At 29.5% G+C, this 23,720-nt stretch overlaps 1 protein-coding gene across 4 annotated transcripts; it reads right to left on the reverse strand.

Annotated features, from left to right (window-relative positions):
• Positions 1-1,621: 1,621 nt before the first annotated feature.
• LOC141455805 (WD repeat-containing protein 76-like) lies at positions 1,622-23,712 on the reverse strand. Of its 4 annotated transcripts, XR_012459449.1 has the most exons (14): positions 23,454-23,686; positions 22,772-23,025; positions 22,381-22,467; positions 21,151-21,344; positions 20,305-20,422; positions 20,077-20,210; positions 19,822-19,991; positions 18,700-18,923; positions 18,444-18,625; positions 18,227-18,345; positions 16,692-16,872; positions 14,608-14,755; positions 8,339-8,475; positions 1,622-1,890 (listed from the first exon to the last, which is right to left on the reverse strand). XR_012459449.1 is itself a non-coding variant. In XM_074131217.1 (13 exons), the coding sequence occupies exons 2-12, from the start codon at positions 23,493-23,495 to the stop codon at positions 16,693-16,695; spliced, it is 1,704 nt and encodes a 567-aa protein (XP_073987318.1). In that variant the 5' UTR covers positions 23,496-23,533; positions 23,618-23,712; the 3' UTR covers positions 16,248-16,596; position 16,692. The 4 variants fall into 4 exon arrangements, 2 of the variants coding, with proteins under 2 accessions (XP_073987318.1, XP_073987317.1); XR_012459450.1 differs by lacking the exons at positions 1,622-1,890; positions 8,339-8,475 and adding an exon at positions 14,251-14,428; XM_074131217.1 differs by lacking the exons at positions 1,622-1,890; positions 8,339-8,475; positions 14,608-14,755 and adding an exon at positions 16,248-16,596 and having other exon boundaries at positions 23,454-23,533; positions 23,618-23,712.
• Between the last annotated feature and the right edge of the window lie 8 nt (positions 23,713-23,720).

Consider the following 23,720-nt stretch of genomic DNA (forward strand, 5'->3'; position numbering starts at 1 on the left):
ATATTTGAAGAATTCAAAAATTGTATTTCATTTTTTGATAAATAGACTTAATTGACGATAAAGTATTTTTGGAGATTTATTTCGATCTGATTGATAAAAAAAGTTCAGGTTTTCAAAATTTATTTAAAAGTACATGTCTACTTTAAAGGTTCATTTCAACCAAATTCATTTATTTTATTAATAAAATATGTATTGTCAGTCTCTTGGGCTTTTTCAATCTTTTGTCAACTTGGTGCCCCGCTAAGCTCAGCTTTCACCTGAAGTGATTATATTTAAGGTCCCTCTATACTTCCAGTAGCATGACCGTAAATATGAGGAGTTTCGCATCCATTCATTTCCGATAATGAACTTTAATCCAGTGGCATCGACGACTTGGCTCGTGGAACTGTTCTTCAGGTATTTTATCACTTATTTTAATTCGTTAAAACACAACATAAACTATTTTTTTTATAAACAGGGTGATCCATAACAATACTTAATACGTCATATATAATAGTAATGTTTTAATAAAAAGTAGTCATACTCGGGTTTCGAACTGGGGATCTCCCACTTACAAAACCACCCTCTTAACCTCTAGATCAACACTCCCCTGATTCTCCCACAACCATTACATTTTTAAAGTTTTCATTTTTTTACTTTGCATCACAAATAACATTTTTTGCAATCATAAAACCTCCCAAAACGTGTATTTCTGGTGGAAAATTAATATTGAAAACCTACCACGAATAAGATAAAATTGTAATTTAATCTCAAATATCTCGACAAATATTAGGGATATCGAACGGGGTAACGTTATTTTTCACATTTTTTGTATTAGTTTTCATAATTATTATCAAAACCAGTGGTTCTTATGAAACTCCGATCAGGTTTTTGCCCGTAACTCCGCAAAAAATAAAGTTACAGCATTGGAAGTGAAAAATTTGAAAACTAGACCAAAAAAAAACATAGTTTACTTAGTGGGGTTTTCCGGAATTCCGCTTTCTTAAAAAGTTATTAGCGATTGATGCGTTTTCAATGGATCACCCTGTATAATTTAAATTATTTAAACTTATATGAAGTCTACAGCATTTTTAATCAAATGAAGTCAGTTTAAACTTTTTCTTAATAATAATAATACATTCTTTATTGCATTATAACTTCTATTAATAGGTTAACGTTTTGAATGTAATTAAAATGTACTTTAAGAAAAAAAAAGAGCAAAATAAAAAAAAAATTTGGTAAAAGAATTAAACAGAAAGATGACGTTTTAAAAATGGAGCAATATAGTGTGAATCAAATTCGAATTACTCCTACTTATGTTTAATGTAGTATTTTTTCATTTCATGCAGTGTTAACATCTACGGGCTTTTTGTCAACTTGCAGCCCTGTTAAGCCCAGCTTTTACCTGAGATGAATTTTTAAGGGTCCTTCTATACTTTCAGCAGCACGACCATAAATATGAAGTGATTTGCATCCAGGTAAGTCTTATCTTATTATTTATTATTTAGTAATGGTAGTAGGTTATGTGTATTATTATATTTTTCCAATCAAATTAATTTTATTCAAAAGGAATAATTGTGTTTTTGGAAATATATTTCATTATCACTGAATGAAAAGATTTAGGTTTTTAAAAAATCAATTCTTTAGTTTAATTACAGTTTTCTTTATTTAATTTTGATAATATACATAAATTGTTATAGATGGTTTTCTCTAGCTTCATCTCTAGCTAAACATGTTAATTATTTAAATTACAATAAATAATTATTTTCAGGATTAATACTGGTGATACCAGAGTACTGCATCATCTAATCGCCAATCAATAAATGCAGCAACTAATCATCAATGCAGCCCATGTGAAAAAGACGTAAAACATCAATCCAATGTGAATACCCAACAAATGTGGTTAGGAATCTATAAAAAAAAAAGAATGTAGTTATTATATGTAATATGCATGTTTTTTCATTATTTAATGTAAGAATTTTGATTTAAAATTGTTAAAAGAACGTTAAAAAAAAGTGTTGCTGAATAAAATATTCTTTATACAGAATAAAAAATTATTTTATTTATTTTCCCTTTTTATCTTATAAATTTTTAATTATATGAAAAAGGTATAAAATAAAACGAAAATAATTAATAATAGTTTATTGATATTTCAAAATGATGAAGAAAACACGAAAAAATAAAAAGGAAAACCTAAAAAGAAGGTTATAAATAGCGAAAATAGTCTAGAGAGTGGAAGAAGTACAAAAGGAAACCTAAAAGGAAGGTTAAAAATGGCCGCCAGAGTCTAGAGAGGATGTACTGGCAAGGGAAGAGAATAGTCGTACTGAACACATGGCTCTGAACATATGGTATGACTGGCCGCCATATTGGATTCTTGCTCAAGTGTGTTAAAAGGGCGGGGCAGGGTGGGGAGAACCTTTGTCATGTACACATCTATCTTAACCTTCCATCCGAAGAGGAAGGTTACGGTCAGGTTTTCCGAAATTTCTTTATTACTCGTAAGTTTTTTAGCTTTTTAATTCTTATTTATATTATAAGGTCAAGTAAATGTAAAATGTAAAAACTAAATAGGCATGCAAATAAGTAGATCTTTTTTTGATTGAAGGTTTTTTTAGCCTCCTACTTTTCTGAAGTTAATGTAAAATCTATGTAAAAACTAAATTGGTATGCTAATAAATAGATGTTTTTTGATTAAATTATGTATATATATATATATATATATTAAATTATGAAGCACTTTTTGTTTTTTTTAATCTCATACTTTTATGAAGTAAATGTAACATCTACGTAAAAACAAAAGTAAATGTAAAGTCTTACCTTGTTTAAAGAATATCCAATTTCATCAGCATTTTAATAGATCATCAGTCCAATAGCACTTGACACTTGACACTTTTTAAAATAACTCACAACACTATTTACACTAAAACTGTATATCACGCACTAAGTATAACTTAAACTCAATACAAATTACGTATGCAAATAAATAGATGTTTTTTAGCAAATCTAAACTTAGAACCTTTGTCGGGAACACACAGTGCAGGTTAACCAGACCTAACCTTCCTCTATGGATGTGGCTGCTTAGATAACCTTCACTTACCAGCTGATCATCCTAGCCAGTTACCGTCGGCCATCTTTAACTCGTTCACGGTCTCTTTATTAACGTGATTATTAATATGAATATTAGTGCGTGTTAAAGTGAAGTTCGGGTTTATAAATTGAGTTCAAGTTATACTTAGTGCGAGATATACAGTTTTAGTGTAAATAGTGTTGCGAATTATTTTAAAAAGTGTCAAGTGCTATTGGACTGGTGATCTATTGAAATGCTGATGAAATTGGATATTCTTTAAACAAGGTAAGACTTTTATTATTCTTGCATGAAAATAGCATGTTATAATTTAATTATTACTTACAAATTAATATTATTGCTTCCTTTTGACTACGTTCAGTGTTAGTTATTCTTTAATTTTGATCACTGTAAAAAGTATTTAAATTTATTTCTAACCTTTTTGATGAATTCTTTAGTCTTTTTTTTAATCGACTATGAGCTCAAAATTACTATTCTTGGTTTACCTATGTTGTTTATCACACCTATATTATCTTTACATAGATTTTACATTCAATTGACTCTATAATATAATTAAGAATTACAAAAACGGTCTATTGATACCTCTATAGATTTTACATTTACTTCATAAAAATAGATAAAAGAAACACAACCTTTAATCAAAAAAAGATCTATTTATTAGAACACCCATTTTGTCTTTACATAGATTTTACATTTACTTTTGTTTTTACATAGATTTTACATTTACTGTACCTTATACTATAAATAAGAGTTGCTGAAATACATAGATTTTACATTTACTTTTGTTTTTACATAGATGTTACATTTACTTCATAAAAGTAGGAGGTTTTAAAAAAAAACATTTACTTTACCTTATATTATAAATAAGAATCGAAAAAAAACAAAACCTTTAATCAAAAAACTACTATTTATTATTTATTTTATTTATTTAAACTGCTATTTTGTCTTTTTACATTTACTTGACCATATAAAATAAATAAGAATTGCTAAAAAACGTACGAGTAATAAAGAAATTTCGGTTAACCTTGCCGTAACCTTCCTCTTTGAATGGAAGGTTAAGATAGATGTGTTCCCGACAAAGGTTTTCCCCACCCTGCCCCGCCCTTTTAACACAGCTGGGCAAGAGCCAATATGGCGGCCAGTCATACCATATGTTCCCCAAGTGTGTTAAAAGGGCGGGGCAGGGTGGGGAGAACCTTTGTCATGTACACATCTATCTTAACCTTCCATCCGAAGAGGAAGGTTACGGTCAGGTTTTCCGAAATTTCTTTATTACTCGTAAGTTTTTTAGCTTTTTAATTCTTATTTATATTATAAGGTCAAGTAAATGTAAAATCTATGTATTTCAGCAATTCTTATTTATAGTATAAGGTAAAGTAAATGTAACATCTATGTAAAAACAAAAGTAAATGTAACATCTATGTAAAAACAAAAGTAAATGTAAAATCTATGTAAAGACAAAATAGGTGTGCTAATAAATAGAAGTTTTTTTGATTAAAGGTTTATTTTTTAACCTCCTACTTTTATGTAGTAAATGTAACATCTATGTAAAAACAAAAGTAAATGTAAAATCTATGTATTTCCGCAATTCTTATTTATAGTTTAAGGTAAAGTAAATGTAAAATCTATGTAAAAACAAAAGTAAATGTAAAATCTATGTAAAAACAAAAGTAAATGTAAAATCTATGTAAAAACAAAAGTAAATGTAAAATCTATGTATTTCAGCAATTCTTATTTATAGTATAAGGTAAAGTAAATGTAAGATCTATGTATTGCAAAAAGTGCTTCATAAAAGTAGGAGGTTTAAAAAAATAACCTTTAATCAAAAAACATCTATTTATTTGCATACCTATTTAGTTTTTACATAGATTTTACATTAACTTCAAAAAAGTAGGAGGCTAAAAAAACCTTCAATCAAAAAAAGATCTACTTATTTGCATGCCTATTTAGTTTTTACATTTTACATTTACTTGACCTTATAATATAAATAAGAATTAAAAGCTAAAAACTTACGAGTAATAAAGAAATTTCGGATAACTTGACAGTAACCTTCCTCTTTGAATGGAAGGTTAAGATAGATGTGTACTTGACAAAGGTTCTCTCCGCCCTTTCCCGACAAAGTTCTTTCTACCAGTGCTTTCTACCAATGCCAACTTACAGTCTTGTAATGCACAGCTTTCATCTGGAAATGGTTATCTTTATGGGACCTGCTTCACACCCAGCAACCGAAAATGTTTGGTGATTCTCATTAAGTCTATTCTGGAGAATGAAGAAGTCAAGAAAATTTCTACTTGAATAGGATTGTTTTTCAGGTAATCTTATCTGTTTGCATGCCTATTTAGTTTGTACATTTAATTCATAAAAGTAGGAGGTTTAAAAAAAAAACCTTTAATCAAAAAACATCTATTTATTAGCATGCCTATTTAGTTTTTACATAGATTTTACATTAACTTCAAAAAAGTAAGAGGCTAAAAAAATCTTCAATCAAAAAACATCTATTTATTAAGCATACCTATTTTAGTTTTTACATAGATTTTACATTAATAGTACGAGAATAGTCGTACTGAACACATGGCTCTGAACATATGGTATGACTGGCCGCCATATTGGATTCTTGCTCAAGTGTGTTAAAAGGGCGGGGCAGGGTGGGGAGAACCTTTGTCGGGAACACATCTATCTTAACCTTCCATCCGAAGAGGAAGGTTACGGTCAGGTTTTCCGAAATTTCTTTATTACTCGTAAGTTTTTTAGCTTTTTAATTCTTATTTATATTATAAGGTCAAGTAAATGTAAAATCTATGTATTTCAGCAATTCTTATTTATAGTATAAGGTAAAGTAAATGTAACATCTATGTAAAAACAAAAGTAAATGTAACATTTATGTAAAAACAAAAGTAAATGTAAAATCTATGTAAAGACAAAATAGGTGTGCTAATAAATAGAAGTTTTTTTGATTAAAGGTTTATTTTTTAACCTCCTACTTTTATGTAGTAAATGTAACATCTATGTAAAAACAAAAGTAAATGTAAAATCTATGTATTTCCGCAATTCTTATTTATAGTTTAAGGTAAAGTAAATGTAAAATCTATGTAAAAACAAAAGTAAATGTAAAATCTATGTAAAAACAAAAGTAAATGTAAAATCTATGTAAAAACAAAAGTAAATGTAAAATCTATGTATTTCAGCAATTCTTATTTATAGTATAAGGTAAAGTAAATGTAAGATCTATGTATTGCAAAAAGTGCTTCATAAAAGTAGGAGGTTTAAAAAAATAACCTTTAATCAAAAAACATCTATTTATTTGCATGGCTATTTAGTTTTTACATTTTACATTTACTTGACCTTATAATATAAAAAAGAATTAAAAAGCTAAAAAACTTACGAGTAATAAAGAAATTTCGGAAAACCTGATTGTAACCTTCCTCTTCGGATGGAAGGTTAAGATAGATGTGTACATGACAAAGGTTCTCCCCACCCTGCCCCGCCCTTTTAACACACTTGGGGAACATATGGTATGACTGGCCGCCATATTGGCTCTTGCCCAGCTGTGTTAAAAGGGCGGGGCAGGGTGGGGAAAACCTTTGTCGGGAACACTTCTATCTTAACCTTCCATTCAAAGAGGAAGGTTACGGCAAGGTTAACCGAAATTTCTTTATTACTCGTACGTTTTTTAGCAATTCTTATTTATTTTATATGGTCAAGTAAATGTAAAAAGACAAAATAGCAGTTTAAATAAATAAAATAAATAATAAATAGTAGTTTTTTGATTAAAGGTTTTGTTTTTTTTCGATTCTTATTTATAATATAAGGTAAAGTAAATGTTTTTTTTTAAAACCTCCTACTTTTATGAAGTAAATGTAACATCTATGTAAAAACAAAAGTAAATGTAAAATCTATGTATTTCAGCAACTCTTATTTATAGTATAAGGTACAGTAAATGTAAAATCTATGTAAAAACAAAAGTAAATGTAAAATCTATGTAAAGACAAAATGGGTGTTCTAATAAATAGATCTTTTTTTGATTAAAGGTTGTGTTTCTTTTATCTACTTTTATGAAGTAAATGTAAAATCTATAGAGGTATCAATAGACCGTTTTTGTAATTCTTAATTATATTATAGAGTCAATTGAATGTAAAATCTATGTAAAGATAATATAGGTGTGATAAACAACATAGGTAAACCAAGAATAGTAATTTTGAGCTCATAGTCGATTAAAAAAAAGACTAAAGAATTCATCAAAAAGGTTAGAAATAAATTTAAATACTTTTTACAGTGATCAAAATTAAAGAATAACTAACACTGAACGTAGTCAAAAGGAAGCAATAATATTAATTTGTAAGTAATAATTAAATTATAACATGCTATTTTCATGCAAGAATAATAAAAGTCTTACCTTGTTTAAAGAATATCCAATTTCATCAGCATTTCAATAGATCACCAGTCCAATAGCACTTGACACTTTTTAAAATAATTCGCAACACTATTTACACTAAAACTGTATATCACGCACTAAGTATAACTTGAACTCAATTTATAAACCCGAACTTCACTTTAACACGCACTAATATTCATATTAATAATCACGTTAATAAAGAGACCGTGAACGAGTTAAAGATGGCCGACGGTAACTGGCTAGGATGATCAGCTGGTAAGTGAAGGTTATCTAAGCAGCCACATCCATAGAGGAAGGTTAGGTCTGGTTAACCTGCACTGTGTGTTCCCGACAAAGGTTCTAAGTTTAGATTTGCTAAAAAACATCTATTTATTTGCATACCTATTTAGTTTTTACATAGATTTTACATTAACTTCAAAAAAGTAGGAGGCTAAAAAAACCTTCAATCAAAAAAAGATCTAATTATTTGCATGCCTATTTAGTTTTTACATTTTACATTTACTTGACCTTATAATATAAAAAAGAATTAAAAGCTAAAAAACTTACGAGTAATAAAGAAATTTCGGATAACCTGACCGTAACCTTCCTCTTCGGATGGAAGGTTAAGATAGATGTGTTCCCGACAAAGGTTCTCCCCACCCTGCCCCGCCCTTTTAACACACTTGAGCAAGAATCCAATATGGCGGCCAGTCATACCATATGTTCAGAGCCATGTGTTCAGTACGACTATTCTCGTACTATTAATGTAAAATCTATGTAAAAACTAAATTGGCATGCTAATAAATAGATGTTTTTTGATTAAAGGTTTTTTTTTTAAACCTCCTACTTTTATGAATTAAATGTACAAACTAAATAGGCATGCAAACAGATAAGATTACCTGAAAAACAATCCTATTCAAGTAGAAATTTTCTTGACTTCTTCATTCTCCAGAATAGACTTAATGAGAATCACCAAACATTTTCGGTTGCTGGGTGTGAAGCAGGTCCCATAAAGATAACCATTTCCAGATGAAAGCTGTGCATTACAAGACTGTAAGTTGGCATTGGTAGAAAGCACTGGTAGAAAGAACTTTGTCGGGAAAGGGCGGAGAGAACCTTTGTCAAGTACACATCTATCTTAACCTTCCATTCAAAGAGGAAGGTTACTGTCAAGTTATCCGAAATTTCTTTATTACTCGTAAGTTTTTAGCTTTTAATTCTTATTTATATTATAAGGTCAAGTAAATGTAAAATGTAAAAACTAAATAGGCATGCAAATAAGTAGATCTTTTTTTGATTGAAGGTTTTTTTAGCCTCCTACTTTTTTGAAGTAAATGTAAAATCTATGTAAAAACTAAATTGGTATGCTAATAAATAGATGTTTTTTGATTAAAGGTTATTTTTTTAAACCTCCTACTTTTATGAAGCACTTTTTGTTTTTTTTTAATCTCATACTTTTATGAAATAAATGTAACATCTACGTAAAAACAAAAGTAAATGTAAAATCTATGTAAATGTAAAATGTAAAAACTAAATAGGCATGCAAATAAGTAGATCTTTTTTTGATTGAAGGTTTTTTTAGCCTCCTACTTTTTTGAAGTAAATGTAAAATCTATGTAAAAACTAAATTGGTATGCTAATAAATAGATGTTTTTTGATTAAAGGTTATTTTTTTAAACCTCCTACTTTTATGAAGCACTTTTTGTTTTTTTTTAATCTCATACTTTTATGAAGTAAATGTAACATCTACGTAAAAACAAAAGTAAATGTAAAATCTATGTATTTCAGCAATTCTTATTTATAGTTTAAGGTAAAGTAAATGTAAAATCTATGTAAAAACAAAAGTAAATGTAAAATCTATGTAAAAACAAAAGCAAATGTAAAATCTATGTAAAAACAAAAGTAAATGTAAAATCTATGTATTTCAGCAATTCTTATTTATAGTTTAAGGTAAAGTAAATGTAAAATCTATGTAAAAACAAAAGTAAATGTAAAATCTATGTAAAAACAAAAGTAAATGTAAAATCTATGTATTTCAGCAATTCTTATTTATAGTTTAAGGTAAAGTAAATGTAAAATCTATGTAAAAACAAAAGTAAATGTAAAATCTATGTATTTCAGCAATTCTTATTTATAGTTTAAGGTAAAGTAAATGTAAAATCTATGTAAAAACAAAAGTAAAGGTAAAATCTATGTATTTCAGCAATTCTTATTTATAGTATAAGGTAAAGTAAATGTAAAATCTATGTAAAAACAAAAGTAAATGTAAAATCTATGTAAAAACAAAAGTAAATGTAAAATCTATGTAAAAACAAAAGTAAATGTAAAATCTATGTATTTCAGCAATTCTTATTTATAGTTTAAGGTAAAGTAAATGTAAAATCTATGTAAAAACAAAAGTAAATGTAAAATCTATGTAAAAACAAAAGTAAATGTAAAATCTATGTAAAAACAAAAGTAAATGTAAAATCTATGTATTTCAGCAATTCTTATTTATAGTTTAAGGTAAAGTAAATGTAAAATCTATGTAAAAACAAAAGTAAATGTAAAATCTATGTATTTCAGCAATTCTTATTTATAGTTTAAGGTAAAGTAAATGTAAAATCTATGTAAAAACAAAAGTAAATGTAAAATCTATGTATTTCAGCAATTCTTATTTATAGTTTAAGGTAAAGTAAATGTAACATCTACGTAAAAACAAAAGTAAATGTAAAATCTATGTATTTCAGCAATTCTTATTTATAGTTTAAGGTAAAGTAAATGTAAAATCTATGTAAAAACAAAAGTAAATGTAAAATCTATGTAAAAACAAAAGTAAATGTAAAATCTATGTAAAAACAAAAGTAAATGTAAAATCTATGTAAAAACAAAAGTAAATGTAAAATCTATGTAAAAACAAAAGTAAATGTAAAATCTATGTAAAAACAAAAGTAAATGTAAAATCTATGTAAAAACAAAAGTAAATGTAAAATCTATGTAAAAACAAAAGTAAATGTAAAATCTATGTATTTCAGCAATTCTTATTTATAGTTTAAGGTAAAGTAAATGTAAAATCTATGTAAAAACAAAAGTAAATGTAAAATCTATGTATTTCAGCAATTCTTATTTATAGTTTAAGGTAAAGTATATGTAAAATCTATGTAAAAACAAAAGTAAATGTAAAATCTATGTAAAAACAAGAGTAAATGTAAAATCTATGTATTTCAGCAATTCTTATTTATAGTTTAAGGTAAAGTAAATGTAAAATCTATGTAAAAACAAAAGTAAAATATAAAATCTATGTAAAAACAAAAGTATTTCAGCGATCCTTATTTATAATATAAGGTAAAGTAAATGTAAAATCTATGTAAAACCAATAAAGGTATTAGAATCACCTAATATTTTCGGTTGCTGCATGTGAAGTAGGGTCCGTAAAGATAATTATTTCCAGATGATAGATTAGTATTACTAGGCTGCAACTTGGCATTGCTAGAAAAACCATGGGTTAAAGACAGCAAGCTCCTGACTGCAGTTTCTATCACTGTATTTCAACAGGCTATTAAACAACAAAATATAATCAAACAGTTCTTACTTTAATAAACTGTAACTTATTCTAAAACAATAAAACTTATGCTGCCTAATAGATTCTGCATTTTCACAGACATCAATTTCCAAAGCTTTGTGCAATAAGACAAGATTTTTAGAATGATAATTTATTTTTATTTTGTGACCAAAATATGGAAACAATATAAAAGGTTTACATCCAGTAACAATAAACAAGCAAAACAAATGTGAGCAATTAAATTAAAGGTAACTTCATTAAAACAAAAACTTCAATATGAAATTTATCTGTAATAAAAGAAAGTATCATTTTGACCAAAACTGATTTGACTATTACTTGAAATGTCTAAAAATAAAAATCCAAAGTAATAATTTTCTGATTAAAAAAGGTGCTAAAAGTAACTGCCTATGCTTTCTAGCGGCGACTGCTAAAACTAGGATTGCCTTTATATAGTACCTGCGGTTTCAGCAGTCGACGCTAGATAGCATTGACAGCATTCACATAACTAACCTAAACTGGTAAACTTTTTAATTTCAATTATTTGTATTTCTGTAGTGAGATCAATACATATTTTGTTTTTCCTTTTAGGAATGGTACACTAAATCGATTTTTTGAAGATTTATTCTGAGACAATAATTAATCTTGAACATTCAAACTGTTCAAATCATAAAAATGATACAATGCTATCATCAGAAGCTAATAATTACAAACTATTTCGAATACACGTGAATATATTTCGCATACCCGACGAAAAAAATTAACATTTTCAAGATCTATATTGATAATTCCTAGCCTACAGGGAAACAACTAATGAAAAATAGAAATATTAATTAACTTAAGGTACTTACAAGTAGTTGTAGATTTCAAGGAAGGAGTTGCCTATAAATCCATGGTGTTCTGCAACTTAGCCGATCTGAACTTCCTCTGCGTAATCAGTATTCCTCTTAACTTATGTCGGCATTAACTTGAAGATATTGAGTAAATCCAATAATGTGTGGAAACAGTAAAAAGTAAAGTAATGCCTACTTTTATAGGCGAAATTTACGTCCAACTACCAGATTAGGTTGTGTGGAAATAGACTGAAGTGGGTTTATTAAACGAAGTTTCTGTGATACGCACAACCTTGTACGGATGTAGATGTGAGTTTGAGTTTGATACAGGGTACATTAAAACCAGTTACTCAACAATTGTGCCTACAGATCTTAAGCAAAGTTTAGAGAATGTTCAAAGCAATTGTCTTTTTAAAAAAAAATTGGTATCGGAAACACAAACACATGTGAATTATATGTATCAGACATTATTATGTACTATAATACATTTATATGCATTCATACTTGAATTATAATTTTTCCTTAAACAAAATTAAAATACGGTAAAACCACTTTTAAATGGTATACAAACAAAAGAAACAAATCAGTTTCACAACGATTTTATAAAACTTGCAAGTAATATAAATCAAATATACTTCATAAGTTTTGTAAGAATATTTTACCTAACCATGTCTTAATCTTTTGAACTGTTCATAATTCGGACAAAAATTAGCACTTTTTATTCTGTGCCTGACTTTTTGGATTTTGTTTTTACGCTGGTAAGAATATATGTATACTTTTTGGTTAAACAAAAAAGTGAAACTGGTTATATCACGTGGGGTCCGTTACCTAATTAAATCGAATTTCTTTTTTTGTTAAATTATGCTATTCTTTGTTATGAAAAAATGGGATGGAAGAAACTGCTTCGTTTCCCGCTCAACAACAAAAACTACACTCAATGAACTGAACGAAGTTACAAGATGTGAGGTTATCTTTAGGTTTACCAAGTGAATTTTGTGCAACATATGTATGTTCAAATAGTAACATTAACAATAATCATAACATCCAAGAACTGACAATGATTATAAAATTAGAAAAATCTATTTATACAATGGATAAAACAACATATAAATAAAATGAAAAATTATTTATAAAATTTTCTATTTGTAGGGGGGGGTACATAAATAATTTTAGAAATAGTTTAACCATTATTTTGAATAACTTTTTTACAAATTTTGACTAGAAGTAACTTAACAAAATAAGGTGACTAGCCTTCTCGAAAACACACTATTGGACAAAACCCTATTTTTCCCATTAACAAAAAAAAGTTCGAATTACAAACTTTAAACCGAGATTGAATATACAAATTATGTTGCCCAAATGTAGAAAAAATAAAGCTTCTGAAATGAAGGAAAAAAGGAAACTTTTAGCTTCAATTAGCAACAAACTATTATAATTTAGATATCACCGAATCTACTGCAAAGCGAGAATATAACCGTTCAAATTAAAAAAATATATATGTAAATACAGGGTGAACCAGTAACTAATGTCCATAGGCCTACTGTGTGTTGTACATCTAAAGTAGACTTCAATGACGTATTGGCCAACTTCATATTTTCCATTGTTCTTGAGTGACGTCACTTTAATTTTTTTTCGAAAATCATTACTTTTTTGCAATAAAAATGTTATTAATCAGAAAGTTTAAGTCCGAATTCGATTCTGATGACACGGTTAAAAAGTCAGATAAATTTTCTAAAAATTGACGCCATTTCGAAGCATAGTCATTCTCCAAACAGCCTCAATCTTCCTCCGATTACTTGAAAAATAAAAGTAATCAAAATTGTTAAGGAAACTCATTAGGCCCTTATGTGATCATTATCAGACCTAGGTGCTGGCACTTTTTATTAAAGTTTCCTTGTCTAATGGGCTTTAATAGTTTTATTAGAATAACATCTCTAGAAATATCTATTTTATGTATTTCGAGGGAGGAGGTTGGAGTAGGCTTCTCAGTAATGTGAATTTTACAGTTTTCACGTTGCAATTTTTACATATGAAATTCAGAGTTGAGGACATTGTGTAAGATAAAACATTGAGAATTGTCAAGAGAAAGTCGTGTGAGAGTTCAAATTATTAAATTTTCCATTTCCTCGAGTGGGAAGTGCATGAAGAGAAATTCCTCTACCCCTATCAATTTTTCCAGAGAAAATTTTTTAAGTTACAAGGGAAAGGTTTAAAGTTCGGAATATATGAAGTTTAAATAACATTTTGAGAGCTATTTCCAAGAATGAAACGCTTCAATGAAGTCGCATTTTTTATTGATTTCGGCCGAAACTTGGTATCATTTAAATATTTTGAAGTAATAAAATTGAAGAATGAAGTTTTGACAAATCTATAATATTTATTTTACGAGATATCACGTTTACATGCACCCATTCATACAAATAAAACCTGAATTTGCAATTGAAAACAGAAAAACTGATCTGTGCAGCGATCATCCGTTTCTTCCAATATAACTTTTCACTTCTAGGATTGTGGCAATCTTTATATAAGAGGTTGACTAATGGGGATGAGAGGATAATTTCATTATCCTAGCCAAATTCTCCTTTTACATTCAGCCCGAGAGAAACTCTTCATTATCCCTTTAGGTAGAATAATTTTTTGTTTAGTACATCTTAAAGTTGCTGCTACGTGGGCTACATAGTTAGCTCTATGTACAATAAGTAGAGATCCTAACTTATTTGACTGGCTTCTCATTTCTCAACTCATCTCGTTAGAATCACAGCTTGTGAACCATATAATTACCAAAATTCATGCTTACCATAAAATTCACTGAGTTAGTTCAGCATTTCATTTAGCAAAGTTCCTTTAGCATCTACGCTAAGAAGAATTGAGTTCATTCTTGCTCTCATAGAAGGCAGATCGAGTAATTTTATGATGTTAAGATTGATATTTAATCATTTATCGAACTGAAAGAAGAAGGGCCTATCTTTATTTTATTATAAAAATTGTGTTAATTGCTGATGTTTTAAGCACAAATTAATATTTCTTAAAGTTGGTGACTACGAGACAAATTTTTTACAAAAATACCTACCTTAATCCTGACACGCAATTAGACACTCATATTTCTGAGTTAAAGAAAATTAAACTTACTGCGCGGGTAATTTTACAATCTCGAGGTCAACACTTACTTGCGGATACACATTCCACAGCTGCAGTTGGCAAAAAATGGAAAATTATAGCTGAATTTCCAAATTAGCTTTCAAACAGCTTTATTCTTTACTTCGATGGGCATAAACTACACCTTTTTGTTCTTGGTAGAATTAACTTTTTTTTATCGAACTAATAACGTAACTAAACTTAGTTTATGAAATTCAAATTTAACATGTGAATAGTTTTTTTTTTTTAATTTCTGCAAATTAGGGAAGGGATTAGCTATGCGGTTAGCGTATGGGATTCCCACGCGGAGGTCCTGCTAGATTATTTCTGATTACGTTCTTTTCCAAATCTGTCTAGCAAATTAGGGACTACTATCCTCTTGAAATGTTTGGTTGGCTGAGCTGTGCTGCTAGCTCTCATTGATTTTTTTCCGTCGCGTTTTATTTCTGAATCTATGGATCTAACACTGATTGAAGAATGACAGTTTGATATAGGGAACCTTATTATGACTTATTGAGTGTTGGTGGGTAACAAGCATTATAAACGGAAGAAAAATTCTTCACACTGAACTAAAAAATCACCTTTAATGATGGATGAAAATCAGAAACCTGTCAAAAATAAGAGAAACGTAGCACTAAGGTCTTGTTTGTTTGATTAGACTTAAGATAGGAGAATGGCTCCTGGGTAAAGCTTTATGGCGCTACTTTTTCTTGTTCAAAGAGCTGACCTTTCAGCCACACATGCATCCCATATTCACATTTAGAGGAAGAAGGCTAGTACAGTACTTATTTTTCTCTGTTACAGTTCTTACAGTCGTTACTTTTTCTTTTAAGCAACCACCATTAATCGGAAAAAAAATCCGAGCGCTCCACTATAGGGATGAATACTGTGTGTTTATGATAAGCGAGTGATTATCCCCAGAATAGCCGTAATTATAGGGCATTCATTATGTCTTATATCGTCAGCATATTGTGAGCTCTAGAAAAAAGTAAAGAAAATGAAAACAAAAATTGGGAAAAGAACTATTGACAGTGTCTGTTTAAATTAAGGAGATTCAGTCATATAGTGAGGATGGATGCTGGGTAAATCCCACCTAATTTCTGTGAACCAGAACGGAAATGAAGAAGTAGAAAACCTGGGCCAAGCTTACGTTCGCAGGGCAGAGTATTTCAAAATGCAAGTAACTGAATTCGTAATACCATTCACAGTTGACTGGCGAAAGAAACTGAGTAAAATAAAAAAAAAAATACGAAAAAACTGTCATATACTAGTAGGAGAATAAATAAATAAAATAATCAAAAATACGTATGAATGCCAAATAAAAATTTAATACATAGAGACAAAGGCGATTAGAATAGGAATCCTCTCATAAAAAAGGAAAAAGGAAAGGAGATTGTGATCAAAATCTGTGCACTAACAGCTTTACAGGATAACCCATTTTTTAGTTTTAGATAACTTTAAAGAACGGAAGTACATAATTACGTCAAATACAAAAAATAACAACTTCAATTAAAAATAAATTCAAATATTCTTTTAGTAACTGAAAATACTTCTTTTTTTTTCATTTCGCTGAAAATAATAAAAATGTGTCTAGTTATAAACACATAATTTTGCTATCTTCTTACGCTTAGATCAATCTGCTTTTAAAGTCCTATCCAACAAATTCAGATTAAACATTTGCAAAATTATTTTACATTTAAATTAGAAAATATTGTGGGAAAGTAACTCATTATCCCCAAGAATTACCTTATAATTCACGTTCTGTTGCAGTATTTTCCGGTGGTACAAAAATATGAATCTTGCCAGAACTGTTACCTCCAGCAATAAAGGGTAGTTTTGGATGAACTGCTATTACTGGAGAAATAGTTAACATTTCTTCATGTGTTAAGTCATAGAGTAAAAATCCAGAATTTTCGTAAAATTGTATCTGAAATATTTTTTTACAATAAATAAAAGCAAAAAACAGCTTGTATTTTTCTTAGTTACTTTCATTTATGTATAGACATATTTTTTTCAAATCTCAAAGTTAAATTTTGAATAAACGGAAACCTTACATGTAATCAATGATTTTAAAGGAAAGTTTCAAAGGTGTCGCGAACTCCCAGTAAAAAATAATCAAAAATAAAACAAACTATAAATTAACAGTTTAAATAAATAAATTTAGAATCTCTCTAACACTAATAGCTATTGTACCATATGAGTTCATTCATGCCTTAATTGTTGCCTTCTAAAAGTTTCAATAGAACGATCATTTCGCAGTCTACACCAATAATGATGTATGGGGAAAGGAGCAAGGTTGCCCTAATAATGTGCGGTAGTACTTGTCATGGACATCTCAATTCAAGTATTCACTTGTTACTAATCAAAGCACTGAATTGTATGTAATATTCAAAGCATCTTATTCACTGACATTAGTTTGTCTTGATTCTGTCGAATTTGACTTGTATCATTTCTATGTATTGTGATCATATCTTTTGGCCAGTATAATTGTCCCCTGCCTTTGCTATAAAAACATCAACCATGTTACACCTCAGCAATTAGCAACAGTTTCCTATGTACCTTCATTATTTGTTGCAAAATAAACACGTCACTTCGTTGATGAAATCAAAATTATATTTGAGCAGAAAACAAAGTTTCAATTTAGCAATGAACTATATAAAACCTTCTAAGAATATTTAGGTTGGAGTGCAAATGGCTAAAGGGGAACTACACTTCAGTAAATACCCAAGACAGTTAGTGCTAACATTGCGCTTTTTGGCACATTTGCCAGCATGTTCCCAATTTCCAAGTAAGCCAACACTGTTCATACCTCCTCCTTCGTACTGATTGAACACTTTTTGAACAAAAAATTAAATTTACCAACAAATTATACGAATTTCTATAGACAGAACAAATAAAATAAAGAGAATGATGTAGGTAATTATCTATTGGAATTTAACGTGTTACTCTTATGCGGTGTAACCAGTCATACATTACATAATGGGTTGGACAGTTGGAAATCCATATACAAAATACTCCACATATAATATTAAACTACTCGAACCCCTGCAAAAAAGACAAGTTCATTCGTGAGAACACTGGACATCTTCTATTCAGAAACAAGGTCAAGATCTCTGATTTTAAACCGTTATTGATGATATTTCCTCGAGAATGTAAGGGAATCATAAATTTGAAAGATTGTTCAAGTTCGTAAAACGTTTTTAAAAAAAATTGTAAAGGTAATAAGGAGATAACAAAAAGGCAAGCATTGTAAAATAATTAATCATTATTGATGTGCTAACCCTTCTTGGCGACATAAGGCTACCAATATGAAACACATCATTTCTATTAGGAAACCAAGCCGCTTTAAATACTGATAACCATCTTCCTGTATGATTATTGTGAATAATGGATTTCTTTTCTGAAATATTATCATTAATTAACTTTTAACTCAATTAATTTACATTTTTAGAATAATCAATATTTAAAAAACATAATAGTAAAAAATAAAGAACTTACGTGATGGCACATTGTCTACAAATGATGAACAATCAAATATCCTGAGACGATCATCATTGCAAGTTGTTAATATCTGATTCCCATCAGGTGAGAAAAAAGCACTCGTTAATCCTTTAGGATGGGATATATCAGTAACACAAGCACTCTTTGGACTACCTCTTAGATCAAAAATTTTACACCCTCTGTAAAAGAGTGAAAACAGATGTAGATTAAGAAGTCACTGCCTTGTAATAATTATATTAATAAAATATCTCACCCGATTCCTGAACATGCAAGAAAATAATCTGAGTTAACTGGATTTAATTGAACAGTTCTGCAAGAACGTTCAAAACAATTTATCCAAGAAACTTTTTTTGTATCTTCTCTTACGTCTAAAATTCCAACACTGCCATCACCATGTGAAATTAGCAGAGAATTAGCACTAATTTCTTCATGCCAAGTTAAATGTTTAATACGGCTACCGAAGTCAGTTGAAAATATCTGAATTGACAAAAGAATTATTAAGAATTAACATAACTAATATTATTTGAAATTTTCAGTAAGAAGTTTTTATTTTGTTCCTACAAGTCACGGCTCACGCTTTTAAGAGAAAGAAGTATTCCCTTCACCAAGTTTTTCCCAAAATAGAGGCGATAATAACCAAAGCTAAAAATGAGAGGTCCTATTTTAATAAACTTTTCTACCTATAGGAATGGCTTGTTTACCATAGGAATCGTTGCAATTTATATAGCTTACATTTTTTTGGTCAGGTCGAGAAACGAAATTATTACTTTTTTTTTTTTTTGTATGGATGTAATCCCGAACTGTCATTTTGAAAATCATGCTTGCTATTTTAGAATAATCTTTGATAGTAATTTATTTTATGATCCTTTCAAGATCAACTGTGCCCCACTGTCGAAATCTGGCGCCAGGCAAGTTCCCGTAGCAATCCCTCCAGTCCAAGAAAAATTCTAACATCTAAAACGTTACAGGAAAGGTTTATCTTCCCAGAAAACTTAGCAGTTCCCATTTATTGAGCCGTTCACTACACAAATCGATTAACTCCTTCCGACAAAAAGTGGAGAAATGCGTTGAAATAATGTACTATTTTTTAAAATTCCGTTTATAATGTAAATTCAAATAAATTTACCGTTATCACTCAGCGCCTGGTACTAAATTTGACTTGTATTATTGTAACGGTTGACATTAGAGCAATGAGTTAATCAAAATGGCTTCCGCAATAAAGTATTCATTATTTAATGGCCACAAATTTTTTTATCGTTTAATTACTTATACACGCTTACTTAACAATGCCTTTATTTCTTTAACTTTTCTACCTATTTTAAAATTATTTTGATTATTTTCTTATTCTGTACAATTTTTTGTATTTTATACTTACATTTGTAGAGAGTTGATTTTCCATATCCACACAACAAACTGTACCGTCATGACTTGTTGTATAAATCTTACAATGATTGAAATTGCTAACTGATACACAATTTAATGGTGCCTTGTGATACGAGAATTCAGCAACATCATTCTCCCTATCTGCGTTTATATCCCATAATCCTATTAACATTAAACAAGGATTATAAGATTATAGATTCACTTTCTAAAAAAAAAAAAAATCTATTTGATCATTGATTTACTTAACCAAGAGAACCATTTGCGCTGCCTGCTAGGACAATCTGTTTTGAAATAGTGGGATGAATACAAAGAGACTGAATTCTTTTTGTGGTAACTTTATGCGGTCCTACCATTTGCAAACAAGCAAGGTTACGCCTAAAACTAAAATAAATATTAAATAATGAATAAAATTAATTTACCTTGGGTAAGTATACAGTAATTATTACATCACGAAAAACTAAGCTTTCAGATTTACCTATCTAAATCGCAAGAAGTTAAATCTACTTTTGGATCATATTTACACTCTTCATCTATAAAGCGGAAACTGTGAAGAATATCTAAAGATTCTTCTTCAAGCTGCAGAGATACTGCACCTAAGCAGAAAGAAAATGTTCTTGTAGGTTTAGTCATTACAAAAACAAAAAACAGGTATGACACTCACACGACTTTTTCTTACGACGAATCTCCATTAAAAGGTTGAAATACCAATTTTTTTAACATTTTTTAAACATTACAAAATCTGTAATAATTTATATTAACCTTACATTGAAAGCTTCAAGTAAGTTTTCTTTCAACGTCGAAGTTTTAACAATAAATTTAATTCACTTTAAGAGTAAAATAGCGTTAGGGGCTACAAATTGGATTAAAATAGCAAATTAATAAAAAATTCAACCCTGGGTATCCAAGAAGTGCCCTTAATAGAAATTCCTAGGAAACTGTTTCAAATCAAAGTTGTAGATCTACATATATGCAGTGGTAAAAAACAAAATCACGTTAAAATAAAATCGTTGAAGACATTTTCGAAATCTTCTCAAGAAAACAAAAAATTCTATTAAGTGGCATTTTCAGTAAAGAATTTTCTTTGCTAAAAAATCTTGGGTTACTCAAACTCAGTCCTATCTTCGATTTGTGGTTTTTGAAACTGACTTTTCACGTTCTTGAAGATCAATTTCGAAAAAACATTTTCTTTGGACTCACGGGACCTTAAAACGGATATTTCCGGCGAAAAACGCAATATAGAAGAAAAACTGCCCTTCTTAATTTCTCTATTGCGAAAAAGAGACAGAGAGACAGAGTGTGTGAAGAAAAAAGCACTACAAACCTGTTAATCTGTCATCCACTGTTTCCTTGTACTTTTCTTTCTTTGGCAGTTCGTATTCTGTTTTAAACATATTTTTTTCTAAATCAGGATTTTCGTTTGCACCATTCTTTGCTGCAGCTAATGCCTGTATGCGTCTAGAAGGTTCTCGTCTTGGTAATGCAAAATAGGACGTACGAAACGAAGTGTCCGACGAACTTGGAAATTTAAATTTAAATTAAAAAAATGTCTAGCCTTTAATGCCTTTTTAAATATAGTAAACAGAATAACAAAGTGTACATTCATAATTAGTATTGAATTAGATTAAGTCTACAGAGGGTGATAGGAGCTGGTAAAAAGGAGATACTTTGGGTGAATAGGCAAATGAGGAGCAAATTAATTTCAAGAATTAAAGTCACCCTTTATAAAATACTAAACCGGTGCTTACATAAGGTCCTGAAGCTTCTGTAATGTCAAAAAAAAGATGAAAAGATAGTCCTTGTCTTTAAAAGAAGAATTCTCCGGCAAATCTACGACCCATTCGAAAGAGCAGGTTTGAAGAAGATAGAATCAGGAATTACATTATCTTTTCCAGGAAGCAGGATATAACGTTAAAACGATCACACTTGGCAGGCTCTGTAAGAGGGATGAGGAAGTGCCCAAAAGGCTCATGGAGGAGGAAGTACACCAGGTGAGTAGACAGACCCAAATTAAGATGAACGGGTGAAGTAACTGAAGAATCAGAAAACAGCACCACGTAAGAAACCGGAAGGTTGCAGCGACAAATACAGATAGCTGGCGAAAGCGGGTTGTGGAGGCCAAGGCTTAGTAGTGCCGATTATTATTATCACTATCATTAGATTAAGTCTTATATGCTCATTAATTCACTAATATGTTGTAATGATTTTTGGCGTCGTCGGACTTCACTTACGGCCCAAACGAAAGAAAGTTACAGGCATTTTCCTGCTGAGTTTGTAGGTTTTGTAAGAATCTGTGCGCGCCAAGTCAATGAAGACTTTGACAATAATAATTCATGTAAAATCCATGGTGCAATGATACACAACTCTTTACTCCGGAATTATTAAAGTCCATTTATTAAGCATTATTAACCTACAACCTTAAGGGACAAGCGCAAGTGAGTAAAAGCCTGAGTAAAGAATTTTACAGGGATGTGTAAAGAACACAAAGATTATCTTTTAGGATTTTGTAGATTTAAAATTAAACCTATAAGAAGTATTTATTTAACTGACAGACCTTCGTTTTGTTGCTTTAGCCTTTGGTTTACTATTTGGGCTAATTACTGACACCAAATCCCTTATTGTATCTTTAATGCCAAGAGTTCTGAAAAGAAAACAAGTAATGAAGAAAAACGTATATGTAGTGCCCAAAAATCTACTGTGGCATTCACAAATAGTAACAACAGTGGTCTATAAAGTGTTTGTGGAAATGAGAGTTAAGCCGGTTTCATCTGCGGGCTCAACACATTAACTATGTACCACTGAACACATTAGTGTAATGACTGGTGTTGGAGAACTAAATTATATGTTGCAATTGCAAACGAAAACACGTGGCTTTTATAATCTCTAGAAAAAAATTATATCTAATTCGAATAAATAACTCCAATATTCGAAAATTAATTTTTAACCGTAAAAATTGATTCCTCTCTTCAATATTTTTCTTTTGCAGCAACTCATATTCAGAAAATTCTTCACTTTCTTCCGGCTCCTTATCATCATTTTCAATAACATCATTCGATCGTCGTCTTTTATTAGAACTAACGAGAACTTCAGAGAGTTCACTTTCAGAATTCTCAGCACCACTATCATTACTTCCTTGTTTGATTATCTCTTCTTTGCTCACTTTATGTACTCCATTAAAAGATTTCATTCTTTCCGTAATCTAAAAAAATCATAACTATTACTTTGATCAGTTTTACAATAAAAATAAGATATTAACTACTCCCTTTCTCATTAAGACTTTATTAGGTGTAATAATTTAATTACTGTTCATTATTTTTGGTGACTGATTCATCCTATTGTAATAATTTAAGATGTTAGGACATGTAAGGAACTTGGAATTATTTCTGTCCTTACCAACAACGCCTAAAGAACATATCAATGAAAGACTGAGTTTTGAAATAAAAGAAAGAATGAATGACTGACTGAATGAAAACTAAGTTTTGAAATAAGTAAAATTTATCTGGAAACGTATGTACATGTAATTCGGATAATACATGGAGTAACGTTTATTTAAATATTTTTCTATACTATTTGAATAAGCTGGATTCATTTATTATTTTTCTATTACTTTAATATTAAATATCTCACCTTCAATTGTCGAGAAGCTCTTCTGGGAGAATCCGTTTCCATATTAAATGACCTTTCTATAACCACATATACTTCTTCACCTGTTGCCAAATAGTAATCGAAACTTTAATTCTTTATTTTTGGGTATCACAATATACATAACTAGATATATTTTTGCTACTGACTTTACTTATGTAACGTTGAATACTTCATAACAATTGAGTCTTGACTTGCAATAGGCGGGAATGGGGAGCAATGTTGTAATTTGATAAAACTATTTCTGAAATA

This window comes from Rhodnius prolixus, unplaced genomic scaffold (assembly GCF_049639745.1).
Source record: "Rhodnius prolixus isolate KJV_2025 unplaced genomic scaffold, Rpr scaffold_4, whole genome shotgun sequence".
Classification (NCBI taxonomy): Eukaryota; Metazoa; Arthropoda; class Insecta; order Hemiptera; family Reduviidae; genus Rhodnius; species Rhodnius prolixus.

Excerpts from the sequence above, each read along its gene's own strand:
- LOC141455805 (XM_074131217.1), bottom strand. The coding sequence starts at position 23,495 with ATGGAAACGGATTCTCCCAGAAGAGCTTCTCGACAATTGAAG. Across the intron at positions 21,345-22,380 it reads GCTAAAGCAACAAAACGAAG|TTCGTCGGACACTTCGTTTC; the intron begins GTCTGTCAGTTA and ends TAAATTTCCAAG. Across the intron at positions 20,423-21,150 it reads AGTGGATGACAGATTAACAG|GTGCAGTATCTCTGCAGCTT; the intron begins GTTTGTAGTGCT and ends CTTTCTGCTTAG.